Source organism: Ranitomeya variabilis, chromosome 3, assembly GCF_051348905.1.
Source record: "Ranitomeya variabilis isolate aRanVar5 chromosome 3, aRanVar5.hap1, whole genome shotgun sequence".
Lineage (NCBI taxonomy): Eukaryota > Metazoa > Chordata > Amphibia > Anura > Dendrobatidae > Ranitomeya > Ranitomeya variabilis.
In genome coordinates this window covers 10,708,877-10,729,153 of record NC_135234.1, presented here as the reverse complement: position 1 = coordinate 10,729,153, position 20,277 = coordinate 10,708,877, and the positions used below count along the sequence as shown (strand labels likewise).

At 52.1% G+C, this 20,277-nt stretch overlaps 1 protein-coding gene across 1 annotated transcript in view; it reads left to right on the top strand.

Moving 5' to 3' along the window:
* Positions 1-9,161: 9,161 nt before the first annotated feature.
* HGD (homogentisate 1,2-dioxygenase) overlaps positions 9,162-20,277 on the top strand; it is a 45,455-nt gene continuing 34,339 nt past the window's right edge. The window contains exon 1 of the mRNA XM_077293632.1: positions 9,162-9,372. Coding sequence (XP_077149747.1) covers positions 9,358-9,372 — 15 coding nt within the window. The 5' untranslated portion in view covers positions 9,162-9,357. The remainder of the gene's footprint in view (positions 9,373-20,277) is intronic.

Here is a 20,277-nt window from a genome sequence, read left to right as displayed (position 1 = left end):
ATCCATCCAGATCTCCTCCTCCCCAGGTTACATCACCCAAGGAGAGAAGAAACATTTTATTAATACACACGCACATACACACTTCATACCAAACCTGACAAAGAAAAACTCTGGTCCATCGCCCAAAAAGAAACATTATAGCCACCTGGCTTAAACACATCTATCTAAATCACACAAAACACATTTTTTTTCCTTTTTATCTATTTTATAATTTTTTTTTTTTTTTAATATATATATATATATATATATATTTTTTTTTTTACACAGCAAACACAACTATAAACAACCTACCACCAAACCCACACAATACAAAAATTAGCTCACCGAGGAACTTATATCCTCTTGCCTACAAGACAGGATCATCACATTACAATACAATGCTACATAACTCTATATACAACACTTACCCAGAGCCAGGATTGGTGCCTGTAAGCCCTATATCAATAATTCACTTCTGCAAAACAAAAATCTGATAGTGAAAAGCCCCAGCCCGCCACCGGGAAACCGGAGATGACAGGCTTCTACCCTAACAATCCTTACCCTACCAGCCGTCCCTACCTGTCTAGACATCTGTCCCTATTTATCTGCCTACCTTTCCCTGTCTCTCCCTGCCTGACCCTACTACCCTACCTAATTCACCGCGTGCCTACCTAACTGTCCCTAGGCTGTCCCTATCCTGTCCCTACCTATCTACCTGTCCCTACTGAAGCTATCTACCTGTCCCTATCATTTACCTGCTTATCTAAGCCCTAGGTACATTAAATGAGAACCCTCTCCAGAGAAGAGAGGCCCTCGCTGCACCCAGCCTGTCATACTCCAGAGAGCGCACCTTCACCAGGCCACCCAGAATGTTCCTAACAACCTCGTCCCTGGGGAGGATTTTCTGCTGAGTTGACACTAAGCACCGTGCGTTCCACGTGTAAAACCTGACCACTAAACTGACTAGAAATAAAGTGCCCCGATCTCGGCCACCCAGGGATCCGAAGGCCCCATACGCCCACTCCGCATAGGAAAGGTGTGCCAGCCGAGGCCAGCCTATGGAAGCACCCACCCTGTTGTAGACCCCTGTATTAAAAGGACACTGAAGGAGGAAGTGCTCCATGCTTTCCAGCGTGTCGCAACACCCCTCACGGGGACAACCCCAATCATCGGAGTTCCTACACTTCAGGTTGTCCCTTACATACAGTTTCCCATGGAAGCAGCGCCAAGCCAAGTCCCAAAACTTCAAGGGGACCCGTGTAGAATTCAATAACCTCAGCCCACCCTCCAGATCCCGACTTGGGCAATCTTTGAGCACCAGAGGCTTCTGGAAATGGGTCAACAGGACCCTCCTGTCAAGGAATTTCCTCGACATGGTCCTGATCTCCCACATTCCCAGACCCCACCGGCGGATCACCTTCAGAACCGGGGTAGCTTAAGCCGGGAGATGCCCGTGCGGTGTGCGCAGGTCCTTCACTTGCCCTCCTGTCTCCCATTCCTGGAAGAAGGGTCGAAGCCATCCCCTGCAGGAGAATACCCATGGAGGAGCCCTCTCTGACCAGAGGTTGGCGATGTTAGTCTTGACAAAAGTGTTTATTAGAAACACCACTGGGTTGACCATACCCAACCCTCCTAGTCTCCTCGTGCGGTACGTGACCTCCCGCTTGACTAGGTTCAGCCTATTTCCCCATAACATCTGGAAAAACAGGCTGTAGACCCGTGTCCAGAGCGGCTCTGGCAACATGCAGACACTGCCCAGGTATATTAACAAGGGTAGCAAAAAACCCTTAACCAGGCTAACCCTTTCCCTCAGGGTCAAAGACCAACCCTTCCATTGGTCCACCTTCTGGGCGGCGATCTTAAGTCTGCCCTCCCAATTTTGCTGGGGGTAGTCCCCAGGGCCAAATTCGATGCCTAGGATTTTTGCCGATGCCTGGGGCTCTGGAAGAGTGTCCGGGAGACCAAAACTAGGGTCACCCCCTCCCAGCCAGAGACTCTCACACTTTTCCTGATTAATTCTGGACCCAGAAGCCTCCGAGTAGCGATCAACCTCAGACATGACCCACTCCGCCTCCTCACCCGAGGACACGAAAAGGGAGACGTCATCGGCATACGCTACCACCCTCAGAGTGGCTTCCGGGGCCACCTGGTCCATCCTGACTCCCGCCAACGGCCCACGCTCAATCCTCCTTAAAAGGGGATCTATCGCGAACACGTATAACAGCGGGCTCAATGGACAGCCCTGGCGGACCCCAGACCCAACCTCAAAAGGGCGGCCAGACCAACCATTCACGAGCGGGAAAGTCTCTGCCCCCGCGTACAAGATCTTTAGCCAATTTACAAACCCCCCAGGCAGACCGTACCTCAGAAGGACGGACCAGAGGTACTCATGGTTAACCCGATCAAAAGCCTTCGCCTGGTCTAAGGACAGCAAGTACCCCTTCCAGTGACCTGCCCTGCCCTGCTCCACTGCCTCTCGGACACCGAGCACAGCACTAAACGTACTGCGGCCTGGAACAGAGCAGTGCTGGGCCCCCGAAAGGAGCCGGGGTGCAAACTTCACCAGCCGTTTGAACAGCACCTTTGCCAGAACCTTCCGGTCCGTATTGAGAAGCGCTATGGGACGCCAATTCTCAATACGGGACGGGTCCTTACCCTTTGACAGGATAATCAGGGCCGACTGCCTCATTGACCGGGAGAGAGCGCCCGAGGAGAGACACTCGTTAAACACCTCGGTCAAGAGGGGGACCAAGGAGTCCCTAAATGTCTTATAAAACTCGGATGTTAAGCCATCCGGACCTGGCGATTTCTTAGGCCGAAGCCCATCAATGGCCAGTCGCACTTCCTCTTCCCTGATTGGTTCTGTCAAAACGTGAAGCGAGGGGTCATCTCCTGGCTCAGGGATGGCCTCGGCCAGGAAAGCCGACATCACGTTCCGATCCAGATCCCTCTTCTCCAAGAGGTGTGAGTAGAAAGATCTGATCACCTCCAGGATCCCTGATTTGGATCTGTTCAGGGAACCCGTATCGTCGACCAAACCTGTCACCACCTTACAACTCACTGACATCTTACAGTTTCTGTAGGGGTCAGGCGAGCGGTACCTCCCGAAATCCCTCTCAAAAAACAAAGATGTGTGCCTATCGTACTGACACCTCTTGAGTAAAGACTTCACTCTGGAGATCTCCTCACGGTCACCTCCAGCCGAGACGAGATGTTCGAGTTTCCTCCTCAGTTCCTGATACAGGCGGTACCTGCTCAGGCTCCTGAGGCTCGAGAGCCGGCGGAAGAAACTCGCAACCCGATCCTTGAACATCTCCCACCACTCTGACTTATCGCTACAGAGATCCAAAAGCGGTACCTGGCTCTGAAGAAAGTCCTCAAAGGATTGTCTTATCTCTGCTTCTTCCAAGAGGGACGAATTCAGCTTCCATAGTCCCCTTCCCATCCGAGGGGTTTCTGAAACATTCAGAGAAAAAGAAATCAGACAGTGATCGGAGAACTCCACCTCAACAACGGACACTGCTGAAGAGATGGCTTCCTCCTTTAAAAAAAACCTGTCTATCCTAGACCTACAATTACCTCTATGAAAGGTGAAACCACAGTGACCTGGGGTGTGCCGGATGTGGACATCCACCAGGCGAGCGTCACTAGCTATGCTATTAAGAGTATTACTATCATAAGCCAGCCGGTCAATGGAGCCTCCCCTATCACGAAGCCTTGTGACAGTGTTAAAGTCACCTCCAAAGACCACCTGCCGACTCGTAAAAAGATAGGGCTTAATCTTCAGGAAGAGACATTTACGGTCCCACTTTGACTGCGGACCATAGATGTTAATGAGCCGAAGCTCCTGTCCCCTCATGAAGACGTCTAAGACCAGGCACCTCCCCATTTCTACCTCGATAACTCTCCGGCATTCAACCGATGCAGTCTTAAAAAGGACTGCCACCCCGCTACACGGCTCGGCCGCAAGAGACCAGTACGAAGACCCGCACCTCCACTCGCTCTCCGCCTTGTGTATGGCCCCCATATCGGTAAGCCTGGTCTCCTGCAAAAACAAAATTTCAGCCTCAAATCGGGTGAGAAAATCAAAGGCCGCAAATCTAGCCGCATCAGACTTTATACTAGCAACATTAATGGTCGCTAGAGTCAACGGGGTGGGTGCCGCCATCATGAGTGATCGAGTTAGATGGCCTTTTTCTTCCCCCCACCCTTTTTCTTAGCCCGCTCATCTCCGGACGATGAAGCCCCCCCTCTTCTTTTCAGAGAGACAGAGGTATCCATCCCTCCCACCTCTTTCTCATCTCCGGACCCAGGGTCGTCCCTACCTCCCGAGGAAGACACACCCCCTGGAGAAGGGACTCCCCCGCCTCCCAAAGGCCCTCCCGATGTTGCCTCCGGAACCTCACCCCCGACTCCCGTCTCAGCAGGATCGTCAAGGGCTTGGAACCGGTTGGAGAGGGGGATCAGAGGGGAGTCGGTGGGACCTTCCTTAGGCACCTTGGTCAGGGAAGAAGATTTTCCACCTTTTTTCTTCTTTTTTTTACTCTTGGCACTCTTGGTACCCTTGTGACCCATTTCTTTTGGCTGTTCCCCTCCATCCTCATCAAAACTTTCATATTGAGAGGCATCTGAGAGATCAGCCACTTCCTCATTCTCCATCCGTCTGATCTCCTCATTCACCGCTTCCTCCCCCGGGGCCTCAGTGACATGAGCTGTCGCCTCGGAGGAGGGGGCAGCCATTACCCCAGTTTCCCGAGGCTCCTCCTGCCCTCCTGACGCCTTGCCTGTCTCCGCTGGTAAGAGGGGCCCCTCGCCCTGCCATTCCTCATCGGCCCCTCAGCTCCTCCCCCGCTGCCACCTCCAACCTCTGCAGAAGTTGCACCGCCAGGAACTTCCTCACGGCTCCCCTCCGCCCGGCCGGCCATGGCATTAGAGAAGGAACGAGGGCAGCGGCTGAACGGGTGACCTAGATCACCACACAGGTGACATCGAATGACACCACAGGATGCGGCGAGGTGACCCACCTCGCCACACAAGGCACATTTCTGCACCTTGCAGCCCGCGCTGAAGTGGCGAGGATCACCGCACCTGTGGCATACCTTCGGCTGCCCCTGGTAGAAGACCAGAATCCGATCCCTTCCCAGGAAAGCCGAGGAAGGGATGTGGGTGACAGTGCCACCTGAACGCTTCAACTTTACCATGAAGGTCCAGCCACCTGACCAGATACCAAAATCGTCCCGGTTCTTCTTAGGGACCTCCACAACCTCGCCGTACCGGCTCAACCAGGTCATTATGTCAACGCCAGAAAGAGACTCATTACATGTTAAAACGGTCACTTTCTTTGGCCCACTTTGGCGAGAAATTGCTTCCACGGCGAACCCTCGCCAGCCGGGCTCCTCTTTTACCAGCTCATAATTCGACCAAAAGAGCTCCAAGCCCTCTGGCCGAACAAAGCTGATATCAAAGGTGGAGGTCCCAAAAGGATGTATCAGAGCAAAGATGTCAATAGCCCTGAAGTCCATCTTCATGAGGAGCTTCACCACATTTGTCCTGGATGGACACGCCTCATCGCCCCTCCAGCGAAGACGAACCACATTTCTCCTGGAGACCCCCTGCCCGGCTGTCGGGAGGGACCACACGGTCTCCCCCCCCTTTTTCTCTTGGAAGGCAGCTAGACCAAACTTATCTAGCCAGTAGGACAACGCCACCTCTCTCCCCTCTACATTGATCGTCCGCTCACCTTTTTTGAGGGCCTCCAGGAAACAGCGGCGAAAAGCTTAATTCCCTGGGTTCGGAGATGAGGAAGACCCCTGTGGAACCCCAGCGGCAGCAGCCGCATAACTAATGGCGGCTGCAGGTGAGGGGGACGATGGACCAGACCCTATATTCCCTGAACCCTCAACCTCACAGTCAACCATCTCCACCTCACTTACCTCAGCCTCACCATTTTCACTGGTAGAAATCACCGCACTGGCACCATTCACACCAACCACACCTCCAGCAGAAACCACCCCTGACCCGTCACCATTATCACAGACACTATTCACACCATTTGCACCACTACCATTCTTATTTACATTTTTGTTTGCATTTTTTTTTCTGCTTTCTGCTGGGGTTGTTATTTGCAGTGCAGCTGCCCCTTTAAGATCCATACTGCAGGGTTTGATTACCACACACTGCTTTTCAGCAGAGCATGTGCTGGCAGCTGCAGACTGTTGCTCCAGCCTCTCCTGCAGACCATCTCCACGCTGTGTGCACTTCACCGCCGGGTCCCCCACAGATACAGGTGACACACATGCAGAGGACCCCGGCAGTGCGACCCCCTCCGGTGAGGGTGCGATCCGGTCCGGCATTACCGCAGCCATTACAGCTGCACCTGAGATGATAGGCGGTGCCGGGGTCCCGGATTTTGACCCAGCATCGGATCTGCATGTGGGGGACCCCGACACCACAGCACACGCCGCCGATGATGCGGCCCCGGCTGACAGCACACCGCTAACACTGCGGGGAGCGGTGACCACCGGTAAGGTACCCACAGCCTCCACCCCCCGAGCGTCAGCGGGTGCAGCAGGCACCAGGCCGTCCTCCGTTTCCACAGAGGATCGGGCCTGGACACCTCCACAGATCTTATTACTGCCCGCCACAGGGCCACACTCCAGACCATGCACACTGTCCGGCTCTGCAGCCGCATGCCCACTCTCGCCCCCTCTGCTACCGCCAGCAGAGACGGCGACCTGCGCCATACGACTTGTACTCTCCCCGCTCCCTCGCACCGGAACCACTGCAGGTCCCGGGCCGGGGTGGGTAGCGGGCTCCACACAGCGGGACCGGGGGGTCCCAGGAAGGGGGACAAACACCAACCTCTCCTCCGATGTTTTCTTCCTTTTTTTGCTTTTCTTTTTCCCCCTCCTGGTTGCCTCGTCCCCGCAGACCTCATCCCCAAACTTCAGGTGGGCATAATTTACTGGGGACTCTAGCTGACGGATCTGCTGCAAGACGAGGCAACCCCCACTACTGCTGTTATCGCTGCTGCTATCGTCCGCATCACCCCCATCATCCTCTGAAATACTGTTGTCTGATGGGAGTGGGACCTGCACTGGATCTATCCCGCTGTGTGTGGCCTGGAGATCACTTACCAAGCCCCCAGGTGGGTACGGTGCCTCCTCCATCTCCTCATGGTCCACCTCCTCCACCTGGGTCGGACGCCGAGACCCCTCTGGCACCTTTGCAGCAGCCATGTTGTGGAATCGGTCCTCGTTTTCCAGTTTTTCCCGGAAGGGCCCGCTGTTGTCCAATATCGCCGCTCTCCGGGCTTCCATGCCCTCAATGCATATCCCCAGGCTGGATATCCTGGCTGTTAGGGCAGACTTCTCTGCACGGGAGGCTCTGCTTGCAGCTTGCCTCACCTCCTTCAGCTCCTCCCGGAGTCTCCTGATGGTCTTCCCAGCCTCATACTCGCTGAGGTACGCATGGACGCGGGAGCCATAGCTGGTAACCGGCTCCCGTGCGGCCCTAGTGCCCCAATCCTTCGGCACCGCCGCCGCTGCACCTCTGCGAGTACTCCGCTCACCTCCGGGAGGAGACACCGCAGTGGCCCTCGCCTCAGCCTTAGGGGCTTTGCAGCCCTCCTGGGTCTTCCTGGGCTCCTCCATGTTCTGGGCCTTGCCAGATCTGGTGACCCTCTTTGCCGGTAGCAATGAGCTCCCACCCCCCGCCGGCTTAGACCGAGGGGTGGGAGACGGGGACTCAGCCCCACAGTCCATCCACTACACCCCTCTCTTTCCTAGGTCAGAGAGGGGGAGAATTACTGGTGGGAAAAAAAAAAACTGGTGACTCTCCTGGAGCAAACAGAACAGCACCTTCCTCCACAGACTACAGGCTCCTAGTGGTGGCTGTAGAAATCTGTATGTAGTGAGCTCCCTCTAGTGATGGCTGTATAAATCTGTATGTAGTGAGCTCCTCCTAGCGGTGGCTGTATAATCTGTATGTAGTGAGCTCCCACTAGTGGTGGCTGTATAAATCTGTATGTAGTGAGCTCCCTCTAGTGGTGGCTGTATAAATCTGTATGTAGTGAGCTCCCTCTAGTGGTGGCTGTATAAATCTGTATGTAGTGAGCTCCCCCTAGTGGTGACTGTATAAATCTGTATGTAGTGAGCGCCCTCTAGTGGTGGCTGTATAAATCTGTATGTAGTGAGCGCTCTCTAGTGGTGGCTGTATAAATCTGTATGTAGTGAGCTCCCCCTAGTGGTGACTGTATAAATCTGTATGTAGTGAGCGCCCTCTAGTGGTGGCTGTATAAATCTGTATGTAGTGAGCGCTCTCTAGTGGTGGCTGTATAAATCTGTATGTAGTGAGCTCCCCCTAGTGGTGGCTGTATAAATCTGTATGTAGTGAGCTCCCCCTAGTGGTGACTGTATAAATCTGTATGTAGTGAGCGCTCTCTAGTGGTGGCTGTATAAATCTGTATGTAGTGAGCTCCCCCTAGTGGTGCCTGTATAAATCTATATATATTCTCAGCCCTTAGCTGTGGAGCATTATGGGAGACATCAATTTTACTATGCTTTGTCCAATAGTATAAAATAATTTGACACATGCTGACAACTGCACATGCTCTAACATGTCATCTAATCAGAACCATGAATGCAGCTCTGGAGGGAGCTGATGTTTGAGCCATGGGATAACAGTAGAATTGTGATTGCAGCTCTGACAGTACAGTCGGTTACAAACTTACACAAGTAAATAAAGGCTATGTGCACATGTTGCGGATTAGGCTTAGGAATTTCTGGTGCGGATTCTGCCTCTACTGGCAGAAAACGCAGGTGCGGATTTGACGCGGATTTTGTGTGGTTTTGCTGTGGATTTTTTGCGGATTTACTGCGTTTTTACCCCTGCAGATTTCTATAATGGAATGGGTTCAAAAATGCAAAAAAGTGACATGCTACTTCTTTTAATCCACAGCGTTTCCGCACGGAATTTTCCGCACCATTTTTTTTTTTTTACCATTGATTTACATTGTACTGTAAATCATTTGCGGATCTGCAGCGTTTCTGCGCGGCAAAAAATGCTGTGGATCCGCAGGAAATCCGCAACGTGTGCACATAGCCTAAAGCTTCTCAGTGTGATGTGACCCCTGGAGCTGGTGCTCAGCGGTGGACAGATGGGGAGGTCGGAGTCCTTGTTAGAGAAGACACCTGTAATGTTCTGCTGTCAGTGACCCGAGCGGTCCATCCCCTCCCCCTCCACCAGTCACACTGTAGAATTGGGCAACCGGCCTGTGTTTAATCAAATCCACATTGAGCTGCGGGTTACATCTCGGCAGAGCAGAAATCTGCAGCACAGAGCGGAGCGCAGCGGAGGAGCAGCAGCAACAACCGGGACATGGCCGAGCTCAAGGTAAGTCCGGAGCTGGTGGAAAAGTGGAGCCTGGCGCTGGGAAGGAAGGGAAATGTATCCTAACGATAACGAGCCGCCATTCTTATGTGGTGCCGGCGGGAGACGCAGAATCTGCGACAGGTTTGTTATATTTGAGGTCGAGTTCAAATTGACACAAACTCCTGATACATTTGACGATTCCTGTGTGATACGGACTGATACATGGTGGATACATCAGTGATACATGTGTGATACACGGCGGATACATCAGTGATACGTGTGTGATACTCACTGATACACGGCAGATACATCAGTGATACGTGTGTGATACGGACTGATACATGGTGGATACATCAGTGATACATGTGTGATACAGACTGATACACGGCGGATACATCAGTGATACGTGTGTGATACGGACTGATACATGGTGGATACATCAGTGATACGTGTGTGATACAGACTGATACACGGCAGATACATCAGTGATACGTGTGTGATACAGACTGATACACGGCAGATACATCAGTGATACGTGTGTGATACAGACTGATACATGGTGGATACATCAGTGATACGTGTGTGATACTCACTGATACACGGCAGATACATCAGTGATACATCAGTGATACGGACTGATACATGGTGGATACATTTGATACGTGTGTGATATGCTGCTGATACTCGTGTGCTTCGTCTGGTGCGATGTTCTGCGTGTGATCGTCGTGCCGGTTACGGCTCAGTCTTATGTACGTGACTCTTCATCGTTAATGGCAGTAGCTCTGCAGTTTTTCCCGTTTTCAGTGACCGGGAGCATTGTTATTTATATCTGTGCATAGGTGATACTCCTCGCAGGTCAGGGTTTGTTGCAATGTGCGGGTGGTTGTTTACTCCGACCAATCACAGGTCTGCTAAGTGCCGCCTGTTTCCCGGAGCCTGGTGGTGGCGGCAGTGTTATATGTGCAGTACGGATGTTATACGGGGACGTCAGGACTGTGGGGCGCTGATATATATAGGCGGGAGGATTGTGCACCTCTGTAGTATCAGGACTGACGACAAAAGCGATACGTACAGATACCTGCAGTCCCATGTAACACCACAGATAATGTAGTAGACGTCACCTGCAGTCCTATGTAACATCACAGATAATGTAGTAGATGTCACCTGCAGTCCCATGTAACACCACAGATAATGTAGTAGATGTCACCTGCAGTCCTATGTAACACCACAGATAATGTAGTAGACGTCACCTGCACTCCTATGTAACACCACAGATAATGTAGTAGACGTCACCTGCAGTCCTATGTAACACCACAGATAATGTAGTAGACGTCACCTGCAGTCCTATGTAACACCACAGATAATGTAGTAGACGTCACCTGCAGTCCTAACACCACAGATAATGTAGACGTCACCTGCAGTCCTATGTAACATCACAGATAATGTAGTAGACGTCACCTGCAGTCCTATGTAACATCACAGATAATGTAGTAGATGTCACCTGCAGTCCCATGTAACACCACAGATAATGTAGTAGATGTCACCTGCAGTCCCATGTAACACCACAGATAATGTAGATGTCACCTGCAGTCCTATGTAACACCACAGATAATGTAGTAGATGTCACCTGCAGTCCTATGTAACACCACAGATAATGTAGTAGACGTCACCTGCAGTCCTATGTAACACCACAGATAATGTAGTAGACGTCACCTGCAGTCCTATGTAACACCACAGATAATGTAGTAGACGTCACCTGCAGTCCTATGTAACATCACAGATAATGTAGTAGACGTCACCTGCAGTCCTATGTAACATCACAGATAATGTAGATGTCACCTGCAGTCCCATGTAACACCACAGATAATGTAGTAGATGTCACCTGCAGTCCCATGTAACACCACAGATAATGTAGTAGATGTCACCTGCAGTCCTATGTAACACCACAGATAATGTAGTAGATGTCACCTGCAGTCCTATGTAACACCACAGATAATGTAATAATAATAATAATCTTTATTTTTATATAGCGCTAACATATTACGCAGCGCTTTACAGTTTGTACACATTATCATCGCTGTCCCCGATGGGGCTCACAATCTAAATTCCCTATCAGTATGTCTTTGGAATGTGGGAGGAAACCGGAGTGCCCGGAGGAAACCCACGCAAACACGGAGAGAACATACAAACTCTTTGCAGATGTTGTCCAAGGTGGGATTAGAACCCAGGACTCCAGCGCTGCAAGGCTGCTGTGCTAACCACTGCGCCACCGTGCTGCCCTGTCACCTGCAGTCCTATGTAACATCACAGATAATGTAGTAGATGTCACCTGCAGTCCCATATAACACCACAGATAATGTAGTAGATGTCACCTGCAGTCCTATGTAGCACCACAGATAATGTAGTAGATGTCACCTGCAGTCCTATGTAACACCAGTGACAACACTGCGTTTCTTTATACCCATTGGTCAGACACATCTTTGGGGGGCGCTTTATCCTCACAGACAGGAATTATAAATACACTTCTGTACAAATGCTGGGAGTTGTAGTTTCACAATAGCTGAAAACCTTTAGGCTCTGTGCACACGCTGCGGATTTTGCTGCGGATCCAGCGGATTGGATGCTGTGGATCCGCAGCAGTTTTCCATGAGTTGTACGGTACCATGTAAACCTATGGAAAACAAAATCCGCAGTGCACATGGTGCAGAAAATACCGTGCGGAAACGTAGCGTTGTTTATTCCGCAGCATGTCAATTCTTTGTGCGGATTCTGCAGCAGTTTACACCAGCTCCATAATAGGAATCTGCAGGTGTAAAACCGCACAAAAACAGCTGTAAATCCACAGTGCAGTTTACCTGCAGATTTACCAAAATCAGTGCTGAAAAATCCGCACACCATTTTGCAGCGTGTGCACATACCCTTAGAACTCTCTGCGGCTGTTGGAGATGCTGGGAGTTGTAGTTCCCCATCAGTCCTCTGTGCAGCTTCTCGCTGTGACCTTTGCTGCCTCCTGATGTGGTGCGTCTGTGGGTGGGGCAGGGGTGTTTCCGGCTCAGCCAATCAGAGCCTGCGCTGGGACATCTGCCCAGATGTTCCACCACATGGAAGCGTTCACACTGCAGGCAGCTGCTGTCACCATTAACCCCCTCACCGCTGGCAGTGCCGGCATTACAAGGAGGCGCAGCCGATCCCAGAGCCCGGGGGCGATGATGTAATAATACAAGTGTGCGATACAGTGCTCACCCCGATATAGTGCTCTCCCTGATACAGTGCTCTCCCCGATACAGTGCTCACCCCGATACAGTGCTCACCCCGATATAGTGCTCTCCCTGATACAGTGCTCTCCCCGATACAGTGCTCTCCCCGATACAGTGCTCTCCCCGATATAGTGCTCTCCCCGATATAGTGCTCTCCCCGATACAGTGCTCTCCCCGATACAGTGCTCACCCCGATACAGTGCTCTCCCCGATATAGTGCTCTCCCCGATACAGTGCTCTCCCCGATACAGTGCTCACCCCGATACAGTGCTCTCCCTGATATAGTGCTCTCCCCGATATAGTGCTCTCCCCGATACAGTGCTCACCCCGATACAGTGCTCTCCCTGATATAGTGCTCACCCCGATATAGTGCTCTCCCCGATATAGTGCTCTCCCCGATATAGTGCTCACCCCGATATAGTGCTCTCCCCGATACAGTGCTCACCCCGATACAGTGCTCACCCCGATATAGTGCTCTCCCCGATACAGTGCTCTCCCTGATACAGTGCTCTCCCCGATATAGTGCTCTCCCCGATATAGTGCTCTCCCCGATACAGTGCTCTCCCCGATACAGTGCTCACCCCGATACAGTGCTCTCCCTGATATAGTGCTCTCCCCGATATAGTGCTCTCCCCGATACAGTGCTCACCCCGATACAGTGCTCTCCCTGATATAGTGCTCACCCCGATATAGTGCTCTCCCCGATATAGTGCTCTCCCCGATATAGTGCTCACCCCGATATAGTGCTCTCCCCGATACAGTGCTCACCCCGATACAGTGCTCACCCCCAATATTGTGCTCTCCCCAATACAGTGCTCACCCCGATATAGTGCTCACCCCGATATAGTGCTCTCCCCGATATAGTGCTCTCCCCGATACAGTGCTCTCCCCGATATAGTGCTCACCCCGATATAGTGCTCTCCCCGATATAGTGCTCTCCCCGATATAGTGCTCACCCCGATATAGTGCTCTCCCCGATATAGTGCTCTCCCCGATACAGTGCTCACCCCGATATAGTGCTCTCCCCGATACAGTGCTCTCCCCGATATAGTGCTCACCCCGATATAGTGCTCACCCCAATATAGTGCTCACCCCGATACAGTGCTCTCCCCGATATAGTGCTCTCCCCGATATAGTGCTCTCCCCGATATAGTGCTCTCCCTGATATAGTGCTCTCCCCGATATAGTGCTCACCCCGATATAGTGCTCTCCCCGATATAGTGCTCTCCCTGATATAGTGCTCTCCCTGATACAGTGCTCTCCCCGATACAGTGCTCACCCCGATATAGTGCTCTCCCCGATACAGTGCTCTCCCTGATATAGTGCTCTCCCCGATACAGTGCTCACCCCGATATAGTGCTCTCCCTGATATAGTGCTCTCCCCGATATAGTGCTCACCCCGATATAGTGCTCTCCCCGATATAGTGCTCTCCCTGATATAGTGCTCTCCCTGATACAGTGCTCTCCCCGATACAGTGCTCACCCCGATATAGTGCTCTCCCCGATACAGTGCTCTCCCTGATATACTGCTCTCCCCGATACAGTGCTCACCCCGATATAGTGCTCTCCCCGATATAGTGCTCTCCTCGATATAGTGCTCTCCCTGAAACAGTGCTCACCCCGATACAGTGCTCACCCCGATATAGTGCTCTCCCCGATACAGTGCTCTCCCCGATACAGTGCTCTCCACGATATAGTGCTCTCCCCGATATAGTGCTCTCCCTGATACAGTGCTCTCCCTGATACAGTGCTCACCCCGATATAGTGCTCACCCCGATATAGTGCTCTCCCTGATACAGTGCTCACCCCGATACAGTGCTCACCCCGATACAGTGCTCACCCCGATATAGTGCTCTCCCCGATATAGTGCTCTCCCCGATACAGTGCTCACCCCGATACAGTGCTCACCCCGATATAGTGCTCTCCCCGATATAGTGCTCACCCCGATACAGTGCTCACCCCGATACAGTGCTCACCCCGATACAGTGCTCACCCCGATATAGTGCTCTCCACGATATAGTGCTCTCCACGATATAGTGCTCTCCCCGATATAGTGCTCACCCCGATACAGTGCTCTCCCCGATACAGTGCTCTCCCCGATACAGTGCTCACCCCGATATAGTGCTCACCCCGATACAGTGCTCACCCCGATACAGTGCTCTCCCCGATACAGTGCTCACCCCGATATAGTGCTCTCCCCGATATAGTGCTCTCCCTGATACAGTGCTCACCCCGATACAGTGCTCACCCCGATATAGTGCTCTCCCCGATATAGTGCTCACCCCGATACAGTGCTCTCCCCGATACAGTGCTCTCCCCGATACAGTGCTCTCCCCGATACAGTGCTCTCCACGATACAGTGCTCTCCACGATATAGTGCTCTCCACGATATAGTGCTCTCCCCGATACAGTGCTCACCCCGATATAGTGCTCTCCCTGATATAGTGCTCTCCCCGATATAGTGCTCACCCCGATATAGTGCTCTCCCCGATATAGTGCTCTCCCTGATATAGTGCTCTCCCTGATACAGTGCTCTCCCCGATACAGTGCTCACCCCGATATAGTGCTCTCCCCGATACAGTGCTCTCCCTGATATAGTGCTCTCCCCGATACAGTGCTCACCCCGATATAGTGCTCTCCCCGATATAGTGCTCTCCTCGATATAGTGCTCTCCCTGATACAGTGCTCACCCCGATACAGTGCTCACCCCGATATAGTGCTCTCCCCGATACAGTGCTCTCCCCGATACAGTGCTCTCCACGATATAGTGCTCTCCCCGATATAGTGCTCTCCCTGATACAGTGCTCTCCCTGATACAGTGCTCACCCCGATACAGTGCTCACCCCGATATAGTGCTCTCCCCGATATAGTGCTCTCCCCGATACAGTGCTCACCCCGATACAGTGCTCTCCCCGATATAGTGCTCACCCCGATATAGTGCTCTCCCCGATATAGTGCTCTCCCTGATATAGTGCTCTCCCCGATACAGTGCTCTCCCCGATACAGTGCTCACCCCGATACAGTGCTCACCTCGATATAGTGCTCTCCCCGATATAGTGCTCACCCCGATATAGTGCTCTCCCCGATACAGTGCTCACCCCGATACAGTGCTCACCCCGATATACTGCTCTCCCCGATATAGTGCTCACCCCGATATAGTGCTCACCCCGATACAGTGCTCTCCCCGATACAGTGCTCTCCCCGATACAGTGCTCTCCCCGATACAGTGCTCTCCACGATACAGTGCTCTCCACGATATAGTGCTCTCCCTGATATAGTGCTCTCCCCGATACAGTGCTCACCCCGATATAGTGCTCTCCCTGATATAGTGCTCTCCCCGATATAGTGCTCACCCCGATATAGTGCTCTCCCCGATATAGTGCTCTCCTCGATATAGTGCTCTCCCTGATACAGTGCTCACCCCGATACAGTGCTCACCCCGATATAGTGCTCTCCCCGATACAGTGCTCTCCCCGATACAGTGCTCTCCACGATATAGTGCTCTCCCCGATATAGTGCTCTCCCTGATACAGTGCTCTCCCTGATACAGTGCTCACCCCGATATAGTGCTCACCCCGATATAGTGCTCTCCCTGATACAGTGCTCACCCCGATACAGTGCTCACCCCGATACAGTGCTCACCCCGATATAGTGCTCTCCCCGATATAGTGCTCTCCCCGATACAGTGCTCACCCCGATACAGTGCTCTCCCCGATATAGTGCTCACCCCGATATAGTGCTCTCCCCGATATAGTGCTCTCCCTGATATAGTGCTCTCCCCGATACAGTGCTCTCCCCGATACAGTGCTCACCCCGATACAGTGCTCACCTCGATATAGTGCTCTCCCCGATATAGTGCTCACCCCGATATAGTGCTCTCCCCGATACAGTGCTCACCCCGATACAGTGCTCACCCCGATATACTGCTCTCCCCGATATAGTGCTCACCCCGATATAGTGCTCACCCCGATACAGTGCTCTCCCCGATACAGTGCTCTCCCCGATACAGTGCTCTCCCCGATACAGTGCTCTACACGATACAGTGCTCTCCACGATATAGTGCTCTCCCTGATATAGTGCTCTCCCCGATACAGTGCTCACCCCGATATAGTGCTCTCCCTGATATAGTGCTCTCCCCGATATAGTGCTCACCCCGATATAGTGCTCTCCCCGATATAGTGCTCTCCCTGATATAGTGCTCTCCCTGATACAGTGCTCTCCCCGATACAGTGCTCACCCCGATATAGTGCTCTCCCCGATACAGTGCTCTCCCTGATATAGTGCTCTCCCTGATACAGTGCTCTCCCCGATACAGTGCTCACCCCGATATAGTGCTCTCCCCGATACAGTGCTCTCCCTGATATAGTGCTCTCCCCGATACAGTGCTCACCCCGATACAGTGCTCACCTCGATATAGTGCTCTCCCCGATATAGTGCTCACCCCGATATAGTGCTCTCCCCGATACAGTGCTCACCCCGATACAGTGCTCACCCCGATATACTGCTCTCCCCGATATAGTGCTCACCCCGATATAGTGCTCACCCCGATACAGTGCTCTCCCCGATACAGTGCTCTCCCCGATACAGTGCTCTCCCCGATACAGTGCTCTCCACGATACAGTGCTCTCCACGATATAGTGCTCTCCCTGATATAGTGCTCTCCCCGATACAGTGCTCACCCCGATATAGTGCTCTCCCTGATATAGTGCTCTCCCCGATATAGTGCTCACCCCGATATAGTGCTCTCCCCGATATAGTGCTCTCCCTGATATAGTGCTCTCCCTGATACAGTGCTCTCCCCGATACAGTGCTCACCCCGATATAGTGCTCTCCCCGATACAGTGCTCTCCCTGATATAGTGCTCTCCCCGATACAGTGCTCACCCCGATATAGTGCTCTCCCCGATATAGTGCTCTCCTCGATATAGTGCTCTCCCTGATACAGTGCTCACCCCGATACAGTGCTCACCCCGATATAGTGCTCTCCCCGATACAGTGCTCGCCCCGATACAGTGCTCTCCACGATATAGTGCTCTCCCCGATATAGTGCTCTCCCTGATACAGTGCTCTCCCTGATACAGTGCTCACCCCGATATAGTGCTCACCCCGATATAGTGCTCTCCCTGATACAGTGCTCACCCCGATACAGTGCTCACCCCGATACAGTGCTCACCCCGATATAGTGCTCTCCCCGATATAGTGCTCTCCCCGATACAGTGCTCACCCCGATACAGTGCTCACCCCGATATAGTGCTCTCCCCGATATAGTGCTCACCCCGATACAGTGCTCACCCCGATATAGTGCTCTCCACGATATAGTGCTCTCCACGATATAGTGCTCTCCCCGATATAGTGCTCACCCCGATACAGTGCTCTCCCCGATACAGTGCTCTCCCCGATATAGTGCTCACCCCGATATAGTGCTCACCCCGATACAGTGCTCACCCCGATACAGTGCTCTCCCCGATATAGTGCTCTCCCCGATATAGTGCTCACCCCGATATAGTGCTCTCCCCGATATAGTGCTCTCCCCGATATAGTGCTCTCCCTGATACAGTGCTCTCCCTGATACAGTGCTCTCCCTGATACAGTGCTCTCCCCGATATAGTGCTCTCCCCGATATAGTGCTCTCCCCGATATAGTGCTCTCCCTGATATAGTGCTCTCCCCGATATAGTGCTCACCCCGATATAGTGCTCTCCCCGATATAGTGCTCTCCCTGATATAGTGCTCTCCCTGATACAGTGCTCTCCCCGATACAGTGCTCTCCCCGATACAGTGCTCACCCCGATACAGTGCTCACCTCGATATAGTGCTCTCCCCGATATAGTGCTCACCCCGATATAGTGCTCTCCCCGATACAGTGCTCACCCCGATACAGTGCTCACCCCGATATACTGCTCTCCCCGATATAGTGCTCACCCCGATATAGTGCTCTCCCCGATATAGTGCTCTCCCCGATACAGTACTCTCCCCGATACAGTGCTCTCCCCGATACAGTGCTCTCCCCGATACAGTGCTCACCCCGATACAGTGCTCTCCCCGATACAGTGCTCACCCCGATACAGTGCTTTCCCCGATATAGTGCTCTCCCCGATATAGTGCTCTCCCTGATATAGTGCTCTCCCCGATATAGTGCTCACCCCGATATAGTGCTCTCCCCGATATAGTGCTCTCCCCGATATAGTGCTCTCCCCGATATAGTGCTCTCCCTGATATAGTGCTCTCCCCGATATAGTGCTCACCCCGATATAGTGCTCTCCCCGATATAGTGCTCTCCCTGATATAGTGCTCTCCCTGATACAGTGCTCTCCCCGATACAGTGCTCTCCCCGATACAGTGCTCACCCCGATACAGTGCTCACCTCGATATAGTGCTCTCCCCGATATAGTGCTCACCCCGATATAGTGATCTCCCGATACAGTGCTCACCCCGATACAGTGCTCACCCCGATATACTGCTCTCCCCGATATAGTGCTCACCCCGATATAGTGCTCTCCCCGATATAGTGCTCTCCCCGATACAGTACTCTCCCCGATACAGTGCTCTCCCCGATACAGTGCTCTCCCCGATATAGTGCTCACCCCGATACAGTGCTCTCCCCAATACAGTGCTCTCCCCGATACAGTGCTCTCCCCGATACAGTGCTCACCCCGATACAGTGCTCTCCCCGATATAGTGCTCTCCACGATATAGTGCTCTCCCCGATATAGTGCTCTCCCCGATACAGTGCTCACCCCGATACAGTGCTCTCCCCGATACAGTGCTCACCCCGATACAGTGCTTTCCCCGATATAGTGCTCTCCCCGATATAGTGCTCTCCCTGATATAGTGCTCTCCCCGATATAGTGCTCACCCCGATATAGTGCTCTCCCCGATATAGTGCTCTCCCTGATATAGTGCTCTCCCCGATATAGTCCTCACCCCGATATAGTGCTCACCCCGATATAGTGCTCTCCCCGATATAGTATCCTGTATACACCGTGTGCAGAATTATTAGGCAAGTTGTATGTTGATCCCATGATACTTTTTCTACATGTTGTCCTACTCCAAGCTGTTCAGGCTGAGAGCCAACTATTACTCAAAGCCATATATATGGGAATCAAAGTTAAAGTATGCGTACATGTAATCCCTTAAAACTTTACTTTTATTTAATATCAAATATAAAACCCAGACCCAATGAAAAAGGAAAAATAATAACAAATTGGTCACAAAAATACAAAAAACTTATTAAGGTCCTAGATACAGCTGCTGCTTACACCTGCCTGCCTGTGGAGGTTGGCACCCTAAGAATCGATTTTTTGGCGCCCCACTCAGCGTAGGCTGTCCCTCTCTCCCCTGCAATATCCCTCTCAGTGCAGGTGGGAAAACAATATAGGGAAAGAGCAGTGGTGAAAACCCAACAACTATATAATGTAAGCCATAATAGAGACCTATATAGGTACCTCCATATCATAAATGAAGTTATTGGCACAACGCAAGACAACTTAGTTAATCCCCTTACATCCATGCAGCATCCGGCATCATGAATATCGCTTCCTCCTGATGAACCGTGAGAGCGGGGAAACGCGTTGAGGAAAGACCGGCATACGCTAAGTTACCCTCATTATCCATCTAGAGATGTTTCTCTTTGGTTACTCTGTGTTTTTTTATTTTTCCAAGGGTATCATA